Below are 21,382 nucleotides of genomic sequence, written 5' to 3' on the forward strand. Positions count from 1 at the left end.
ATCATGTTTTACAGTCCCATGGTCTCAGCCTCAGATATTCAACTAAAGTGATGTCATGACAAAAATGAATGACCAACGAAACATTTTTTCTCCCTCATTTATGTCACACAATGCTGTATCTAACGTTTCTCGTGGTTAGTATCATGGTTGCTAGGCAACCTGAACAGCGCAATGAAGGCTAAAACTTCCCATTTCACAAACCTCTCACTTCCCCACTTCTCGTACTTATAGTACGCACCGTACGCGTAGTGTGCGTACTTCAAGCATGCAGACCCTGAATTGGGACACAGCCTATATTTTCTCATCTAAATGTCCACTGAGCTGTGAGCCAGAGGCGGTAATGCTCCTTAACTTTGGTTGCCAACCAAGAAGAACAAGAAGAAGAAGCTGTGAGCCAGGAGGGAGGGGTTGAGTGAGTGAGTGATTCGTTTTAGTGATGGGATTTCCTATGGAGTTAAATCAGGGCCATAATGTTTGTGTAGTTAAAAGAAAAATTTGAAATCGAAAATATGTAAACTGAAAGAAAAAGTCACATTTTTAGAGTGAACTTTGAAAAAGAAAGAGTTGGATTTAAAACAAAATCAAACGTTTTGAATATTTGTATTAACTGAAAACCCAATGGTTCTTTTATCTATAATTTCTCTGAGTAAACTTTATTTAAAAATTTTCAGTAATCTTCTTTTCATTATTATTATTTTTAAAAAATCTATTCAGTCTCAGATTACATTTTTTCAGATTCAGATCTTTTAAATTAATGTACAAAAAAAATTCTTCAGGTTCGGATTTTTCTCTCAGCTTCAATTTTTTTTTTTTTTTTCACTTTCAGATCTCTATTTTTCAGTTACAGACTTTTGGCCCTGTTTTGGCCTGGTGGGCGTGGCTACACAGAGAGGGGCGGGGAATCATGAGTGACAGCAGACCGCTGCAGGCTCAAGATGGTCCATTTTTTCATGTTGCCTTCAGGAAACCTGGGAATGAACATAATTTATCAAACACCTCCTGCACTGTATTATTTGATAATGTTTAGAAAACATGTCATGCATAACTGCTAAAACTCAGTTACTAAAGCTCTTTCAAGCAGTAATGTGTACAAATTAAACCGTAACTAATCAATTATGAGACGTTTTCCCAGCCACTACGTGAGAAGTGGTCATTTTCCATGCTCTCAAAGTAGCGCACATTGTATCTGGTGGGGGCTGCTGTTAACTTGTCCCTCAGTGAACGATGGCGTCGTCTTCCAACAACACTGCTGGCGCGAACAATCAGGTGAGTGTTTAAGTTTGGAACAATTACACTGCAGTCTGTGAATACTACGAATTTAAGAAGTGGCTATTGTTACGGTTAATTTTTCGGCTATTCTGTTTTTTTTTATTTTATTTTATAACGTTTTTTGCTGAAATGCTAGCTCAACAGAAACGCCTCGCTATTATTTTCGGCTGAAACTTACTTCGAAAGGTAAAGTAATATTAACAATTTGATCCTTCCCCAAAAATATGGAAAACATTTTAAAAGACTCCATAACTAATCGGGCTTGGGATGCAGTCTTCATCACCTGTGCTACGGCAATGTTGCAAGACTCTCATCCATCCATTATCTGGTTCCGGGCTCCGCTGGCGGGGCCAGCAGCTTCAGTAAATAGACCCAGACTACCCTCTCCCCAGCCACTTTAGCCTGCTCCTCAGGAGGAATCCTTGTTTCTTCAAACAGTGTGCTGGTCATTCTCGGTCTTGATGCTTAAATCTAATCAAATCAATCATTTGATTTGTTATTACTCAATAATGTACGCCTTTGCGATGCTACAAATTATCACGAGGGAAAAACGTGTCAAATTTTCACGGTTTTCCTACAATATACATATGCATGAGTTATAGATAAAAAGCAATAATAGTATCATGTTCTAAAGCAAGAAGTAAGAGATCTTTTTCAGAAGGCCTTTTTTCCACCAAGTAATGTGCAGCTGAATGATTCCAGTTGAAATGACACAACTGCAAAATCTTCCCTAAACTATGTGTCATGTTTAAATAAATAACAATAAATGATAATAATAATAATAATAAAAATAATTAAGTAATAAAGGCACTACTAAAGGAGTTTACAATTTATTACGTAACAGAGAGAGAGAGAGCAAACTGCGGTGGCAAGAAGTTTTTCTTCTGTCTATGTGCTCATTATTGGCTGTTTCATATAGATCCAACCTGTACATAATGCAGATTTTTGTCCACATACAAATTCCAGGCTTCCCTCATTCACGTATTCATATGCAGCATACTTTTGGGAATTTTAATATGTTGTTTTTACCTTCCCTCTTCTAAATTGGCTGTTTCTCTGATGTACTGTTTGTTTCTATGGTTTATTTACATTTCTTACACAATTAACATGGCTCCCACATACCAGAATTCAAAGCGTAATGCCAAGCCCTATATACTTACATTTATTGTTAATATAATTAATTTTTTTGATGATGTGTCAACATGTTATTTGCAATTATTACTTTAGAGCATGTGAAAACAGCACTGGTGATTCACTGGTCATCACATAGAAAATGAAAGGCCATTAAAAACAAGAATTAATTAAGTGGAAGCAAACATTCTTGAGTGTCTCCCAGATTTTTGTTTGTGCTAGCATTATACACTATCATGCTGATGCATACTTATTTATCTTTAACTAGGGATGCACCGATACCACTTTTTTGGAAAACGAGTACGGGTACGAGTACTTGCATTTCAGTACACGCTGATGCCGATACCGAGTACTTAATAAAAACATGATTTAAATTTACAAGTTACAGTCACATAGTCATATGATTTTACAGAAAAACAAGGGACTATTATGGAATTAAGAACATTTATTTAAAATGAAAACTAAAGCATGTTGTATGTAACATATTATAGAATAACTAATTATTTAGAGAAAAAAAACGTGATTAACCCCTCACACGACGCTCAAACATAGACATTTCTCAAACCATGGTATCGGGGGAGTTTTAACGAGTACTTTAGAAAATCTGGTATCGAGGCCGATACCACTTTTTTTTATCTTAATCAGCAATGTTATATGTCTATTAATTATGATAGGCATGTCAAACCGAGGTCCAAATAGTGTCCGTGCAGCCTTCTGAAGAGCGCACCGACACAGAGGAATTGGATGAAGAAGTAATATCTTAATAGAAATGAGTATAGACCATTAACATAACTACAATGGAACTCTATTCAATATTTTAACTCTCATTTCTGTTTTAGAAACTTCAGTGTCCTATCTGTAACTTGAAATTTGCACCTTATTTCCTTGAAATCCATGCAAGCACATGTGGAGAAAGGTAGTTGAAAAAGCAGGGCTTTTAAAATTACATATAGGATATAACATCTTGAGAATTTCCCATTGACACACCAACTTTTTCTTTATTTTTATTAGAAGCAAAAATGTAATAGACGTGGATGAAATTGAGGAGAACATAGTAGAAGAGGACCATATGAAAAGGTAAAAAAACATCACACACACAGATGACTATTAATACTCTGAACTGAATAAAGAGTGTTTATTCTTTCATTTATGGATTTTTTTTAGTGTCGACGATGTGTTGGATGCGATTTGTCAAAGAGTTGATGTGGAGAAGCAGTTCAGCATCCTTATTTCAAGAACAAACATTCTGGAGAGAGGCCTTTTGCAGTGGCAACGTCAAAAAAAAATTCACCCACTGCCATGTTGAAGGTGTCCTTCTTTGGGGAAGCAGGAATCGACACTGGTGCCCTTCGAAAAGAATTTCTCACAGGTGAACTTAAAGAGATCAATTACTTTTCCATTCGTATTATTTATGTTGAAGAAATGACCAATCCCTAAATTTTATACTTCTGTAATATATATTTTATCTTCTAAGTGAACTCTGCTCCAGTTGTGTTGTAAATATGACTATATTTCTCCTTTACTAAACTATACATCAATCATGTTTATAATTTGGGATGGACTGATATGAAAGTTCTTGGCCGAAACCAAAAATGAGAAAACCAAGGTCGAAAACCAAAACACCGGTAACACAGGGAAAATAGTCTTTTTTTTTAACCATAGCATGGCTGTGATGTGACTATGTTGTGTTATGAGCTTACTGGTTTGGTGTTGATAAAAGGTGTCAATATTATTGTCTCAAGTACACCTTTCTGTATACTATGATTTCTTTTTTGAATCATCCATCCATCCATCCATCCATTTTCTTGGCCGCTTATCCCTTGTGGGGTCGCGGGGAGTGCTGGTGCCTATCTCCAGCAGTCACAGGGCGAGAGGCGGGGTACAACCTGGATGGGTCGCCAGTCCATCGCAGGGCATCTTTTTTGAATCAATATTTTCATTTTGAATGGAATTTTTACATATCTGGAACAGATGTATGATGTTCCTTCAGTACATCTGTCGTGTTAAGCCTTCAAAATCAGTGAGACACATTATGATATATATATATATATATCAGTATTGCCTCAAATGAAAAAAATACTGTGATATGAAAAAAATCTTATTTCACCCAGCTCTAAATGAATGTTTTACATCGGATAATTCATAACTTTCTTCTCTCAATAGAAATGGTCGCCGGAATCGAGACTCGTTTCTTTGAAGGACCACCACACCAAAAAAGTCCACGCTATTCCCTTACTGACTTTGACAGTGGACTCTTCAGGCATGTTTATTTTAAAGAAAGGGAAAACTGTCATGTTTTATACTATAAGCAATACACTCATGCTGTTTGTATAAGTAGGACTGTTGGTGAGATTCTGGCCGTCAGTTTGGCACAAGGAGGTCCTGCCCCTACATTTTTCAGCCAGTGGCTTACAGTTACCTCTGCAATGGGCAGATCAACCCAACACAGCTGGATAAAAATACAGTGGCAGATTCACAGTTGCGGTTACTGGTTGACCAGGTGCTGTATAACTAGTAAAAATATTGCCTTAGTACACATTGCAGCTATATAATTTCATCTGTTAAATTACTTTTAGGTGGAATCTTCAACTGAGCAGTCACTTCAGGGCCTTACTGATGAGATTTTAAACTGTGGATTCACTGGAGCCATCTCGGTTCAAAACAAGGAACCGATTGTCCGGTATGCTGTGACATGTTTTCGTTTTTCTATATGAATGTAAGAAAAATAGCATCTGAAGATGTTGTTTAATCTCTTTTTTGTACCCACAGAGCCATTACACTCCATGCTGTGCTTAGATTGCAGCCAATGTTGGAACAACTCAAGGAGGGTTTGCAGCTGTATGGCCTCCACCTGCTGATTAAGCAATACCCAGAAATCTGCCAGCCTCTCTTCGTCCTTGGGGGAGATGTGAAAGTGAGTACAAACGTATTTTCAGTTTTACATGTATGTATTACATACATTTACACATTTTGTTACATTACAGACACAAATATGAATCTATTTTATTTGAACTCTAAATGAAACACCTACACAAAGTGGTGTACATTAGAGAAGTGGAACAAAAATCATACATGATGCCAAATATTTATTACAAATAAATAACTGAAAAGTGTGGTGTGTGTAATTATTCAGCCCCCTTTGGTCTCAGTGTAGTCAGTTGCCCATAGACATTTCCTGATGATTGCTAAACATACAGTAAAGCCAGGGCAACAATAGAAAAACAAAACATTTCCATGTGTTAGAACGGCCCAGTCAATGTCCAGATCTAAATCTAATCCAGAATCTGTGGCAAGATCTGAAAACTGCTGTTCACCAACGCTGTCTATCTAATCTGACTGAGCTGGAGCTGTTTGGCAAAGAAGAATGAACAAGAATGTCAGTCTGTAGATGTGCAAAGCTGGTAGAAAAATACCCTAAAAGACTGGGAGCTGTAATTGCAGCAAAAGGTGTTTCTAAAAAGTATTGACTGAGGGGGCTGAATAATTACACACACCACACTTTTCAGTTATTTATTTGTAAAAAAAAATGTTTGGAATCATGGATGAATTCTGTTACAATTCTCAATTGTTTACCACTTTTTATTGGTCTTTTATGTTGAATTCCAATAAAATATATTCATGTTTGTGGCTATAATGTGACAAACTGTGGAAAAGTTCTAGGGCCCGAATACTGCAGCCCTGAAGTAATCAAGCCGTTGGGTTGCTTTGCTTTCTAATATCATCATAGGTTAGTGCAGAGTTTGTCATGGCGTCCATTCACCCTCAGCTGAGTGAGAAGGGAACCTCCAAGCATCAGGTTGAGCTGGACCTGGTTAACTTCATTCAGGACTTGCTTTATGAGTCAGAAGGTAAATGGTTATTTTTGTCTAGTTTATAGTTGTCACATTCCAAAATTATATTCTAAAGTTTTTGTGACAAAAGTTACACTTGTATCAAATTCAAATATTTAGATATTTTTTTGTCCAAAAGGCCAGGGTTCTTCAAAACGTCTTAAAATTCACTCTTATCCTAACAGAAGGTCAAGAACATGTAGCTGACGAAGATGGCCCAAGATCTACCACACCTGCCAGGTTTCTGCAATGGATCACTGGTCAAGGCCATGTTTTTCTCCTCCCCTCAGAAAAGAAGGACTTTGCTGTGGTGGTAAAATTTAATCACAATTGTGAAGCGGACTTTGGAAATCACAGCATCTGCTATCCTGTTGTGTCATCCTGTGCTAAGACCATTGTCCTGCCTGTGAAACATATGAAGTCCTATAGTCAATTCAGAATGGTTCTGCTGGAGGCTTTTCATCTTGGCCAGGAATTTAACAATGTGTAAAGCATGGCATTGTCTATCAATAGTTTTGAGGTGTAACTCAAAATGCTGCTCCTTCCATTTAATGTTCAGGAAGCACATTTCAAAGTTGGAGATTGACAGCCAGAGTTCTTTAATGAGTGGCATGAAGCACACAAAAACATACAGGTTTACTGTTGAAAAATGTGCCAGAGACAAAAAAAAAAAAAAAAAAAGTTTGTAATGTGATGTTTGAGTGTTCACATAAAAATTTCCTGGCAGGTTCATTTTACATGTATATCACATCAAATAAAAGTCTGAGCTATTCATGAACCTTCTCTGGGTTGAAAATTCAAAATAAAAATGTTGCCGCCTAGGAACGGTGAGTTAGTACAAAGTTAAGTACATCCAAATAAATGTCTCGGCCATGTGACTGAGAGGGCCTTGTTACATTGACAGTGTCTCTTAGTCTTGCCATGTCCTCCTCAGATAGAGGACATTCAACAGATGGAAGAATTACTCCAGGATTGCTCCAATCCAGCTCACCAATAGAGTTGACATCCAAGTACGCATCCTCGATTTCCTGTGATGATTTAAAAAAAAAAAAAAAAAAAAGATATTTCAAATGACAATTCAAAAACAGTGTTGGGAAATTCAAGACAAACAGTCAGCTCCATAAATATTGGAACATGGGAATTCTACTTTTGGCTCTATATGCCACGCAATGGATTTGAAATGAAACTAACACGATTGGCTATAACTGCAGAGGTATTTGAACTGTTTTCATATGTGCCTTCCACTTAAGGGACCAAAAGTAATGGAACAATTGGCTTCTCTGATGTTTCATGGCCAGGGATGTGATATTCTTGTATTTAGTGAAGCAACTCCTGACAAAAACAGCAGGATACATTTTGAAGTGTTTTGGGCAATATATCTGCTCATATTCAGCCAAATGCTTCAAAACTCATGAGGCAGCACTTGATGGTCCAGATGGACAATCACTTAAAGCATTCTGCAGAAAAAAAAACAAATAGTTAAAAGAAGTGGAATGTTATGCAGTGGCCACGTCAATCACTTGACCTGAATCTGACGGAGCAGTGTTTCATTGCTGAAGACAAAATTGAAGGGCAAATGCCTCAATAATAGCTGGAAGTGAAGACAGTTGCAGTAGAGGCCTGACAGAGCATCAGCAGGTATGAAGCCCAACATCTGCTGAAGTCTCTGCGATCCAGTTTCAGTTATGATTAATGTTCTGTCTCATTACTTTTGGTAACTTAACAAGTGGGGGGGTACACATGCAGACTGTTGTAACTCCTACAACTTTTAACCGATTTGGATGCAAATACCCTCAACTTAAAGCTGATAGTCTGCAGTGACAGCACACCGTGTTTTTTTTCAACATCTCCAAGTGCACTTTTTGAAACTTGATTAAAGAGGGATTGTATAATTTAGATTTGTTTTAGTACCTCCACTGTGTCTGGAGTATCAACTGGATTCTGGTGGAGTCCCAGTGTCCACAGTTGTTGTGGGGACAGATTCCTCTCTGTCCTTAGAGGGTGGTTATCCCAACCCTGTCTAAAGACATCCAGATCCCTCTGCAGACGTGGAAGAAATGTATGTTGGGCACAAAACATGTGGACACCATCAGTTGGATCCAGAAGGCCTTCATCCTCGAGGTTGTGAAGGGTTTCATAGTGCACGCTTGAAACAGCCATCCACACATCTCGCCACAAGCGCTCTATTCTGTTCAACATCAAAATATGGCAACGTTTTCAGAATTTTACCCAGAAATTCACTGAATTGAAAAATATATAAGAACATTTTTCTTATTTCCATGGGACATTTATACAAATACTACACATACCTTTGGTTGTGAACACTCTTGCCTGACAGAAAGCTTCCTCTTCCACAGCCCCGGATGGTGAACATGCATCTTGCTATTCCAACATTTTCCACCCCTTGATCCCCTCGAACTCTGAAACAAAATTAAACATCGACAGTACAATTTGTTTTAAATCTAAAAAAAAAAAAAACATGTCACTCTTAAAATTTATTGCAGCCTTTGTGTTTTTAATATAATTTTACTTTAGACTGGTTATTAGAAGTTTATTGTTTTGGCCATTCAACAGTGTGCAGCTCTGTATAAGCACACCTTTCAAGAATTCTAAATGTTTGAACCATTTAAATAAGTGTATGGGGATTTATAAACAACTGATCATATAGGCTACAGTTTACATATTGCATGTCAAAATAATTACACTGCTAATCAAGGGGGGGGGGTATCATATTTACACATTTGTACAATCATTGTGAAAATTAATTTTGTGTAGATTTTACCTCAATGGAAAGCCATACTTTTGTACAGCCCCCAAGAAGAAAGCAAGTGCAGTTGATGCTCTGTTGTTGGCAGCAGCACCCAGGTACATAATCTAGAGATGTAAATATCATTAAGTGGAAACTTGGTCAAGTCAAGTTACTATAATTAAAGATAGAAACATGTTTATCAGGTATTGTAGCTTGGTACATTTATTTTATATTTATAAGTACAAGGGAAAAAAAGCAGGCTACATAATTCCCAAGGTAGCAAGCTGCCATGAGATGTAGCAGTACTTGTAATCAACTATTCACCCAAATGCAAAGGGTTAAAAAAATAAAATAAAATCCTTTTAGCAACTTGAAGAATTAGTTTACCAAGCATTTATAGTCACAAAATACTGACAAACATAAACAGATTAGGAACATTTTGTTCTACAGAAGGATCTCTATATTACAGTATATGGTAAGTTTTATGGTAGACCAAAACACAAGTATTTCACTTTTCAATTAACATCTCATTCAGCTCAATTTTGAAAGTGAAAAATCACCTTTCTTGAGTACCCATCTATCCCTCCGAATATCACCAGGCCAAATCTGTAAAAAGAACAAAAAAAAACAAAAAAAAAACAACTAGGGCATTAACAGGTATAAAACATAATTCAGTATTTAGCAGTATTGTCAGACTTCATCCTACCTTATTAGTTTATGGTATGTGTCTATATGCATCAAGTAAAGAGGACCTTGCACTGAATATGTCCTTCGGACCACAAATCCCAGCCTTGTCATTCTTGAGAAAATACCAGCAGAGTCCACACGGTGCATCGACGAGTACACTCTCTTCCACTGTACATGGTGGCCCATGGCTTGAAGCATCCCTTTCATCATCCTGTATCCAACATGAGGTGTTCTTGTCTTTATAGATCTTACTAAATTGTCCAGCTCTTCATCACTTGTTGTACTGTAGCACTGCTTTATGGAAATGCCATATTCATGCAAACGACGTTTCACTGTCCTCACAGATATTCCAAGAAGTTTTGCAATTTGGGTGATTGATAAGTACATTTCTGTCAGTATCTGGAGCTGTACAGGCGATACATTGTAATTTGGACGTCCCAGCTTTCCTTCTGACACTGACATCTGAGAGGGGGTTTGTTCATTGACGTCCTCCATACTGAGCACAGTTGACAGTCTATCAGAGCATTTATAATACTTTGAGGGATCTCAACCTGATCGGACAAAGATCTTAAAAGGACCATCTCATGGTCGATAACAAACTGCAAATAGTCCACATCGAGGGGTTGTCTGTGCATGACCTGGGAAACTTTATGCAGTAGTCGCTGAAGCATCTCTCTTTTTAGCTGCTCCTAAATTAAACACAAAGAATTTTACGTTACTTCACTAACTTTGTTGTTCTCCAAGCTTACAGATCAACTAGGACGTAAGTTTCAGCTGAAAATGATAGCAAGGCGTTTCTGTTGAGCTAGCATTTCAGCAAAAAACGTTATAAAATAAAAAAAAACAGAATAGCCGAAAAATTAACCGTAACAATAGCCACTTCTTAAATTCGTAGTATTCACAGACTGCAATGTAATTGTTCCAAACTTAAACACTCACCTGATTGTTCGCGCCAGCAGTGTTGTTGGAAGACGACGCCATCGTTCACTGAGGGACAAGTTAACAGCAGCCCCCACCAGATACAATGTGCGCTACTTTGAGAGCATGGGAAATGACCACTTCTCACGTAGTGGCTGGGAAAACGTCTCATAATTGATCAGTTACGGTTTAATTTGTACACATTACTGCTTGAAAGAGCTTTAGTAACTGAGTTTTAGCAGTTATGCATGACATGTTTTCTAAACATTATCAAATAATACAGTGCAGGAGGTGTTTGATAAATTATGTTCATTCCCAGGTTTCCTGAAGGCAACATGAAAAAATGGACCATCTTGAGCCTGCAGCGGTCTGCTGTCACTCATGATTCCCCGCCCCTCTCTGTGTAGCCACGCCCACCAGGCCAAAACAGGGCCAAAAGTCTGTAACTGAAAAATAGAGATCTGAAAGTGAAAAAAAAAAATTGAAGCTGAGAGGAAAAATCCGAACCTGAAGAATTTTTTTTGTACATTAATTTAAAAGATCTGAATCTGAAAAAATGTAATCTGAGACTGAATAGATTTTTTAAAAATAATAATAATGAAAAGAAGATTACTGAAAATTTTTTAAATAAAGTTTACTCAGAGAAATTATAGATAAAAGAACCATTGGGTTTTCAGTTAATACAAATATTCAAAACGTTTGATTTTATTTTAAATCCAACTCTTTCTTTTTCAAAGTTCACTCTAAAAATGTGACTTTTTCTTTCAGTTTACATATTTTCGATTTCAAATTTTTCTTTTAACTACACAAACATTATGGCCCTGATTTAACTCCATACAAATCCACACTTTTAAGCTTAAATTTCAAAACTTACACTAACTACTGATCTTATCTATTTCTGATTTTATCTGTTTTGATTTTATATACTGTTTTGTTTGTTTGTTAAGCTTAAATTTCAAAACTTACATTAACTACTGATTTTATCTACTGTTCTGATTTTATCTGTTTTGATTTTATATACTGTTTTGTTTGTTTGTTTGTTTGTTAAGTGGGTTTAGAGCTCTGGGTAGCTCCCCAGCTGGGTCTAGACTGGGTCTAGAGAGTATTTTAAATTCAGGGAATTTAAAATAGAAAGTAGCTCGTCCACAGAAGGACTGGTAGCTCCCCTTACGATAAGGGTTCAGATTGCGCGAACAGGTGTGAAATGTGTGTGTTTAGTTAGTTTGTTTGTTTGCTTGTTTTAATCAATTTTAAATCATGCTTTTTATTTGTTTTTGTTTCTAATGTCTCTGTAAAGCACTTTGAATCACCTTGTTGTTGAATTGTGCTATACAAATAAATTTGCCTTGCCTTGCCTTACATATGGAATATGTAACGGTGTGGAGAGATAGTCTCTCACTAAGAGAAGTTGTTTTCTAGTGGTTTTACACCAGTAGGAAACATCCACCGAGGGAGAGAGTGGAAAATAGTCTCTCAGATAAAGACATTTAGCTACTAGCAACTAATTTAAACTAACTTTATTTAAGGTACTTACATTAAGCTTTCACATTATTCTACTTGACAAGATGGTATAATAGTTAATAATTACGTGGGCAGAATGTTCATAGTATTATTTTTTTCTATGTACAACTTTGAGATAATTATGTTTATATGACAAGGAAAAACAATGTTTAGGATGTCTAAGATTTAAATTCTGACTCTTTTATGTGAGTCAGAGAAAACAAGTTAATACTTTCAATTATTTAACTACCATTAAACTTAGCACCAAAAGTAAGGAAATTTGTGTGTTTGTCGATTAATTTTTGTTGCTGTAACAATGCCTCTTGGCAGTAAATGTTATACTGTTGGAAACCCTGTTTGTTTCCTCTTAAATGGTGCCACATTTGTAAAGATAATGTATTTTTGGTTGAGCAGCAGTTTTTAACCACAAAAAACCCCACTAGAGGGCAGCACAGAATAAAATCGTTAAAGCCACTGCTGCTCAGTCATGAAATAATAAATGGATGTGGTGCACTGGAATGACTGAAAAAACTGAGAAGATGACTGAGAAGCATGAAAGCTGTGGTACTTGATAATAACACTTAGGTTTTTTCAGGGATGTCAAAATAATGTTAATTGTGACCAGAGGCGGAGCCAGACATTTGAAACACCCGAGGCTTAGCCCTAAAGGGTAGTATGCATGTGGGATTTTTTTTTTTTTTTTTGGGGGGGGGGGGTTAGAAATGACTGAAAGATTAATAGGCTCTGCTTTGAGTTTTGTTCAAAAAAGAATGACTTCATATAGGGAAAAATATATATCACATGTGCAGGACACCTTAAACTAGGTTTTTAATTAAGCAGCAAGGCAGAACAAAATCGGGGCTGTATCAAGACACGAGGACTAAACCCCAATTCAACCAGACCCTCTGTTCTGTCCTCATTCTCCATCTCCCTCTCTGTTCCTCTCTCTCCATCTTTGTGCTGACAATCATCAAATATACAGTTGAAACCAGATATTTACACACTCTTCAGATCAAAACACAAACACTTTTTTAATTGTAACATCAAATCAGACTAAATGTTTATTTTTTTTTGATTGATAAATATAAAAAACATATTTGTTAACTTTAAGAGTAAAGAGAGAAACTATCTGTATTTCTTAATTGCAAATGGCACCAAATTGTATTCAAAACTGAGCCACACTTATGGAGCTCCACAGTTCTTTTTCTGGTGTTTTGGTTGATGTCTCTTGATTTTCCCATGTCACAGAAACAGGCTCTGTGTTTTGCCTTATATGCATCCACAGCTGTGCCACCAGTTTACTCACATGGACTCTACTAACCTATCAGAAGCTTCTTCAGCTCAGGATGGAATTGTCTGGAGTTTTCTTATTAATTAACAATAAACTTAGTGTACATGTACTCCTAAATTTGATCAAAGTGATAAAAAATAGACAGCTCTGTCTCTCTTTATTCTGACATTTAACTAATTCAAAAGATATTTCAATATTTATCTAAAACAAAAGTTTACTCTAAATTGATGTTGTACAGTAAAAATGTTTTATGTTTTCTCCCTAAAGTGTATGTAAATATCTGGTTACAAATGTGAATATCCTGCTGTGTACTGAAATCCCTCTTGTTTTGCATAGAAATATACTGAACAACATACAAAGCATAATATATAAAATAACATTTACCTGAGTTTTTTCTTTGAAAGAAGCCTCTAATGTCCATTCTTATATTTCAGTACATAACTGAAACCGATTTAGTCGGGGAGGGTAAGAACTGAAAATATGAAATAAACACACGTAAGCTAAGACTCTCTAAAAAAATAGCATTTGTTCGGCTTTTCATTTCGCCATTTGTTGATTCACTTGAAGAGCAAGTAAGGTAATATTGGTCAAGTGATCAGTTTGATATCAATCTTTCGTGATTCACCGTCATATTTACATTATTTGTACGGTATGAATGATTTGCTTTGGTACCTGGTCAAACTTAAGCTCTCCTTAGTATGGCTGGCTCCGTTTCTCCAACAGCGCACTCACAGGCGGCAGCTGCCCCACCCCCTCGCTCAGTCGCTTAGTGCCTGAGCTCGGATCATACCAATATCAGGGGGGATTCACGCACAGTCCTAAATTCCCACAGTGTGCACTATGTGCTTCGAATATTGTGTGTACTTTTTGTTTTATACAGTTGTCAGCCAGGCATCTAACTATGAAAAAATTACACTCCAAAGACCCCGGGCTTCTGACAAAACAACCCGGGCTTAAGCCCAGTAAGCCACCCCCACGCTCCGCCCCTGATTGTGACTGGAGAGTATCAAATATTGTTAAGAAACACAGAATGAAATGAGCTGAGAATATTTGATGTTTACAAGATTCCTCTGCTGACAAGGCTTCAGTCACAATACAGAGAGACATTTCTATGATCTTTGCTGATATCAGTTCCACACAAAACTACATAATAATGACAATATAAGCAAAGAAAGAATGCAAAAAAGAATAAAGGCCATGTGGTGGCAGGGTGTGGTTGTGGTTTAGCTGCTGGGGGAGAGGTGGAGTGGAAGTTTGAGATCACAGTGCCCGTCATGCCTCAGGAGGCGGTGTTGCTTTATATGTAGATAAAGTTTTGAAATGTAGTCTGATTGAATGTATGTCAAGCACCATAGATAACGTATTGGAATGTGTTACTGTTGAAATCCATGTTGAAAAAGCTAACAATATAATTATAAGTTGCATCTATAGGACACCAGGTTCATGCCTTGAGACATTCAATGAAAAACTTGCTGCTATGTTTAGCAACCTAAATGATAAAAAAGTGCAAATAATTTGTGGTGATTTTAATATAGATTTGCTATACAACAGATTTCATAAATACAATGTATAGTAACTCCCTTTTCCCTGTAATTATAAAACCAAGTAGAATAACAATTGATACAGCTACATTGATAGATAATATATTCACAAATAAAATTGACCATGAAATAGTAGGTGGACTTCTTATAACTGATATAAGCGATCATCTTCCTGTTTTTGCAATTTTTCAAAATTATTTTGGGATTAAAACTAAACAAAAGAATCAAATATTTAATATGATACGACATAGAACAACAAGAGCCATTGCTGCCCTCCAGGTGGACTTAAAGGAACACAATTGGAATGAGGCTTTTGCAAATGAAGATTCAAATAGTGTATATGATGCATTCTTATCAACTGTAATTTCACTATATGAAAAACATTGTCCTTTAATGAAAATCACTAGAAAGCATCACAGATCAAATAAGCCATGGATCACAAAGGGGATAGAAGATGCATGTGAAAACTAAGAAAAATAATCTATATAAGAGATTCATAAAACAGAGGACAAAAGATACTGAAATAAAGTACAAGTTATATAAAAATAGATTAGTAAATATTATAAGAACAAGTAAGAAAGAATATTACCACAAATTATTGGAGTAAAGTAGAAGTAACACACAAGAAACATGGAGGATATTAAATAGTATAATCAAAAAGGGCTCAAAAAATAAGAATTATCCAGATTATTTTAAAAAAGATAAAGATATTGTGCTTGATAAAACTAAAGACATTGCAAATGAATTTAATGATTTCTTTGTAAATGTTGGCTTTAACTTAGCAAAAGAAATTCCAGAGTCAAGAAATAATAACGACCTAAATAAACAGAATGTGTCCTCCATGTTTATTGGTGCTGTAACTCATAGAGAAATAATTAACATTGTGAAGACATATAAAAATAAAAAGTCCACTGACTGTTTTGGTATTGACATGATATTAGTTAAAAGTATTATAGAATATATAGTGCAACCTTTCGCACACATTTGTAATCTGTCCTTTCAAACTGGTGTGTTTCCCTCACAAATGAAAATAGCAAAAGTTATTCCAATCCATAAAAACGGAGAGAGATGTCAGTTTACCAATTATAGGCCAATATCACTACTCCCACAGTTCTCAAAAATTTTAGAAAAGTTATTTGATAATAGACTTGATAAATATATTGAGAAGCATAATCTCCTAAGTGATAACCAATATGGCTTTAGAGTGAAAAGGTCCACTTCGATGGCAGTGATGGAACTTGTAGAAGGGATATCTAATGCTATAGATAATAAGGAATATACTGTTGGTGTTTTTATAGACTTAAAAAAGGTGTTTTATATAATTGATCATTCTATATTAATGAATAAACTAGAGAGATATGGTATAAGAGGGTTAGCATACAAGTGGATGAAAAGTTACCTGGATGACAGATATCAATATGTCGAATTCAATAATGTAAAATCTAAGCAGTTGAAGGTAACTTGTGGTGTTCCTCAGGGCTCTGTGCTGGGCCCTAAATTATTTATATGATATATAAATGACATATGTAGCATTTCCAAACTGTTAAAATGTGTATTGTTTGCTGATGATACCACTCTGTATTGCTCAGGTAAAAACCTAGAACAACTTCTGACTACAGCGGAAAAGGAGTTAAATATATTAAAAAACTGGTTTGATGTAAATAAGTTATCATTAAATATAAAGAAAACAAAATTGATTATTTTTGGCACTAGACAAATGAAAAATGTATCTAAAATAAGGGTTAATGGAATTGAAATTGAAAGAGTGCACGAAAATAAATTTCTTGGAGTGATAATTGATGATAAGCTGAGTTGGAAGTCTCATATAAACCATGTGAAAACAAAAATGTCAAAAACCATTGCTATTCTCTATAAAACAAAGCATGTCCTGAACAAAAAATCATTATACACACTTTATTGTACTCTGTTGCTTCCATATATGACTTACTGTCTGGAGATATGGGGTAATGCATATACACTGTAAAAAAAAATTCCGTAGAAAAACGGAAAATGTCCTGGTAATTTTCTGCCAGTACATTTTCTGTTTTTTTACGGAAGTTTGACGGACTTTTCTGTAAATGATAAAACGGAAAATTCTGTAGATTTACAGTATACTCTCTGTACTATTTACAGACATTTCCTTCAGCTATAAAACGGAAAATTCCGTTTATTCACAGTATATTTTCTGTATCATTAACTGATATTTTCCGTTAATAGAAAAATTGAAATTTCTGTTTATATTACTATTTCCAAGCACTTCTTTTCACTGTAACTCATTAAATATAGTTCTTTATATCCTTAAACGTACATTTCTATGCAATTACAACCTAGTACGCAATGTACTCAAAAATTCATAAATTAAAACTTAAATTAATTTGTGCTTCGTATACAACAACATTGGTACAATTAATGTTAAATATTCTTTTATTCTCCTCAACTCTAAAACTATACTAAAATATAATGACAGCATCCATCTTGTCATAAAACTACTAAACAGCTGATACATGAACAAAATAACTCACAAGCTTTCAAATTTGAGCATTTTTATTTCCTTGAAATCAGGTTGCCCTCATCTAAATGTGCATTCATTCAAGTGGTTACCAAGTGTTTTCTTCAAACAGGACACCTGACAAACAAAAAATGTCATATTTAACGATATGTTCACATTTAATAATATCCAGAGTACCTTTTAGTTAGAATCACTGCCTTGTGGTAGTTTTGCCTCAGCCAAATGGTTAAGGTGTGGTTTACATCCATGTCTGTCCACTTATGATACAGTATACACATGTAGTCAGTTATAGCCAAATACCTTTGATTACTGAATTACATTCATTTCATTAATGAAGTGAATGTAATTCACATTTGTGTGAACATTTGTCTGAGATTAACTCTTTGGGGTCTTTACCTTACAATATAACATACTTGAGTCAAAATTTGTTGACTATTTTAAGTGGTGCCACATGAATAAAACTGAACAGATCTAAAGAAGATGTTCCTGAACTTAGGGTTTATTCGAACAGGACGGATGGATAACCACAGGACTTTTCCCCATATGATAACTAAAACACAAAATAAATTAAGACAGATTACTGTCCCAAACTTAAAGATAAAAGTGTATTTACTGGACTTGTTTTGTCAGTGAGGAGCAAAGTACAATTAGAAGTGCTTGTTCTGATGAAAAGTTAAACTGTAAACAGCAGCGTAGTGAATAAGGATCTGTGCCCACGAATCCTCAGCAGTGACAACACTTAAACATCATAGTTCAAAATCCTTAATGCACACCTTTTTTCTCCACGGTGTTCAAATGCTCTTAGCTGTTTAAGTAGAGGAAAAAGTCTGACATATTTCATGACCATTAAATGTTAGACAAGGCTCTGAAAACAAGGTTACGGTTACAAACAAAAACCTCTGCTTGTGCGCTCACACCCTAAATCACAACAAATAAGACAATAGTAAGACAAATTACTACAAAGTCTTGTTACCACTCTTCATATACCAGTGTGACAAAGTCCTGAATGCAGCCTGCATGTTAGTCCATCAAGGTCCATCTGAGCTTTAAATAAAATACACTCAGCTTTTCCTTGGATTTTCAGAGTTGCTCAGTTCATACAGGAACTGCAGCAGTCGGGGTTAACGTGTCGCTGTGTTGCGCCTCCATGTCAGCCATTGAGACTAGTCGCAATTTATTCTGAGGAAAAAAAGAGAAACAACAAGACATTTTTAAAAAGTTTGTATTTTTATATATATATTTTTTACCTAGAACATAAACAACATAAGCAAAAAAAAGGATTAGGGCTGTGCGATATGACGATATATATCAGATGACGATATAAAAATGTCTATCGTTTCATATTATACACTATTGTTTGTTTTGTGGTGTTGCAAAATAAACTGTTTACGGCAATACATTTTTCATGATTTTGATGGTCACTGTAGTGGCTATATTAATTTCTTAAAGTTCTCTCTTTCTCTTATACTTAAAATAACCACACTATGGACGGACAAGTGACTGTTTTTACGCGTACTTTCGTTACCAACAATGACGGTAAAACCATTGCGTGGCTCCGCCGTCCACTTGTTTATTTTCCACATAAACCTTTCACAATAAAGCTCAAATGATGTACATTATTCCCAAACATCAAATTTCAGAATATGCATCAAACAAATGACCTCAAATAAAAACATGAAGTGACTATAAATGGCGCTTACAGTCACCACGCAGATGAAGGCACAGAGAATACCAGCATGACCAGCGAGGATGAGGCAGAACCAGCTAGCTCCATCAGAAGGACCAGTCAAAAGAAATCGAGGACCTTATTGTTAAACGACGGGCTACCTCTGTAGCATGGACATGGTTTGGTTATGAAAAGTCTGACATGCCCCAGAAAGCTGTACTGTGCAAATTATACCAAAAACTGGTCCCCACCACCACTCAAACACGACAAACCTCTTTAACCACCTACACAAGAATCACATGAAAGAGTTTCAAGAGAGTTTACGAATGAAAAGCAAAAAAGAGCCGTCAGGTGCTCAAAATAATCCTTAGACTCAAACGTTAGAACAGGGTTTTCCCCGCAGCACGCCGTGAAATAAATACTCAGAAAGAAAATGGCGGCCGTTTAAACTCATGTCTAAAAATGTATAGTTTCATGCATCGGTCAAAACACTCGACTCCAGGTACACAACGCCCAACTGAAAACACTTCACATAAGTCGAGTTGCCCGAGAATCACAGAATTTACAGAAAATGCACTATTTTGTGATATATATCGTTATCAGGAGAGATATGTCTTACATTGGGATGTGAGATTTTGGTCATATCACACAGCCCTACAAAGGATTATAATTCACGTAGAGTTGCATACACATAACACCATTCTGTTGCAACAAAAGCAGTTTATAATTAAAGTAACATACATACCTTGAAAAACGAAATCAACTGCAACATTAAACTCACCTTGTGTTTGTAGAGAAGGTGATCAGGGTTTTTCTTCATTTCCTGAGACCAGCTGCTCTGGATCATCACCAGCTTGTATCTTCATCTTTTTTTTCACTTGGTGAAGTCTTTCATTGCTCAAGTGTGTGATCAAAGGTGAAATAAGGGATATTTTTCCACTGCAGGACTTAGAGTGCTTCAAGTAGTGATAGCTGTTGATCCATTTCTCAAATAATCTGTAAGGATCTGGATTTTTAAGAAAGATACAAATATCTCTGCTTATATTTAGCTAAAAGCTTGATATAGACAAGGCATATAAAGCCCCTGCACACCAGCCCTGCGCTTACATTATAGTTCAATCAAGAAATAGTTATTATTGATTTATTATTGAATTTTTTTTGTAATAATTATTAGTATTTAATCACATTCGCACAGTGGGGTGACAAAAATATTCCACATACTAGAAATGCTGCTCAACATTTCATAAATTACATTTTCAACAAATGTTGGAGTAAAAACAGTTACAGGGAAAATGTGTCTGTCTGTAAATATTAACTAAACATTTCTATGTGCTACAAAATAGACATAATTGTAAATGTGCTGAGGTGAAACTATACTTTCAATAATATTACCACTACAGTCTGTTAACCACCGAAATAATCTATGCTGGTCAGCTAGCTAAAAGTATTTACTTTAGCAGCCCAAATCAGAGGGCTGCTAAAGTATCATCAGCAAAAGCTAATGCTACATTAGCATTTGCTAGCGTCAGCCGGGAAGGTCTGAGGGTTAAACTAGGGTTAGTGTAACTTTGCCTGAAACCCTTTAAAGTGTACAGTAGAGCCAACTGTAAAACACAGGTATTGATACAGTACTTATGAGAGTCCTAGAATAATTTCTAGGACCATGAAGTTCTCACTTTTCCCAGTTATCCACATCGCTGACTTTCGCTAATTAGCTAGTTAGCAGTCACAGCTGTGTAATACCCAGAGAGACACAGAGAGCTAACTATAATATTTATGAAAACTGGTTCAGCCACTGAAGGGCAAAACTGGTGGTATCACAGTAAAAATTATTTTAACATTAACTAAAATAAAGCTTAAGTCATGTTAAACCTAAATAACAATTATTTTAAAAAAATGAGTCAGCAAAATATTCCTGACTTGTCTGGAGACAGCCGAAACCAGTTAACAAATACATTAACAATTCTTTCTAAATAAAAATGCGGAGTCTTTTGAAAAACATTATTTTAATAAAAGGAAACATGAGTTTTAATACTTACCACAGAAATTTGAAGGCAGTTTCTCCAACTTCAGAGTCCAAAATCCAGATGAAGCCTGAAAGAAGCCTAATGGCTGCTCTTGCGCTCACTTTTCCCTCCTTTTCGGGTTCTTTTTCCCACAATGCATTGCAGTAGTTGAGAAATACAGAAAAATACCTGTAAATGACTAATACGGAAAATTCCTTCATGTTTATACAGTAGATTGTACTGTATTTTTACGGATTTTTTTTACAGTGTAAAACAAACACTCTT

At 35.8% G+C, this 21,382-nt stretch overlaps 2 protein-coding genes and 1 long non-coding RNA gene across 5 annotated transcripts in view; 1 reads left to right on the top strand and 2 right to left on the bottom strand.

The window, feature by feature from the left end:
- Positions 1-7,122, top strand: LOC120746126. Of its 3 annotated transcripts, XR_005698782.1 has the most exons (9): positions 1,428-3,152; positions 3,240-3,316; positions 3,412-3,477; positions 3,565-3,769; positions 4,564-4,900; positions 4,977-5,080; positions 5,170-5,314; positions 6,128-6,248; positions 6,416-7,122. XR_005698782.1 is itself a non-coding variant. In XM_040051423.1 (5 exons), the coding sequence occupies exons 1-5, from the start codon at positions 1,225-1,227 to the stop codon at positions 6,718-6,720; spliced, it is 717 nt and encodes a 238-aa protein (XP_039907357.1). In that variant the 5' UTR covers positions 1-1,224; the 3' UTR covers positions 6,721-7,122. The 3 variants fall into 3 exon arrangements, 1 of the variants encoding a protein (XP_039907357.1); XR_005698781.1 differs by having other exon boundaries at positions 1,429-3,316; XM_040051423.1 differs by lacking the exons at positions 1,428-3,152; positions 3,240-3,316; positions 3,412-3,477; positions 3,565-3,769; positions 4,564-4,900 and adding an exon at positions 1-1,266.
- Positions 5,755-11,095, bottom strand: LOC120746117. Its single transcript, XM_040051412.1, has 7 exons — positions 10,606-11,095; positions 9,686-10,355; positions 9,540-9,585; positions 9,013-9,104; positions 8,540-8,650; positions 8,142-8,418; positions 5,755-7,258 (listed from the first exon to the last, which is right to left on the bottom strand). The coding sequence occupies exons 2-7, from the start codon at positions 10,159-10,161 to the stop codon at positions 7,049-7,051; spliced, it is 1,212 nt and encodes a 403-aa protein (XP_039907346.1). The 5' UTR covers positions 10,162-10,355; positions 10,606-11,095; the 3' UTR covers positions 5,755-7,048.
- LOC120746130 overlaps positions 6,154-21,382 on the bottom strand; it is a 22,367-nt gene continuing 7,138 nt past the window's right edge. Inside the window, exon 3 of the long non-coding RNA XR_005698784.1 lies at positions 6,154-6,166. This is a non-coding gene — a long non-coding RNA (uncharacterized LOC120746130). The remainder of the gene's footprint in view (positions 6,167-21,382) is intronic.

The sequence above is a fragment of the Simochromis diagramma genome, unplaced genomic scaffold (assembly GCF_900408965.1).
Source record: "Simochromis diagramma unplaced genomic scaffold, fSimDia1.1 OVJJ01000107.1, whole genome shotgun sequence".
Taxonomy (NCBI): domain Eukaryota; kingdom Metazoa; phylum Chordata; class Actinopteri; order Cichliformes; family Cichlidae; genus Simochromis; species Simochromis diagramma.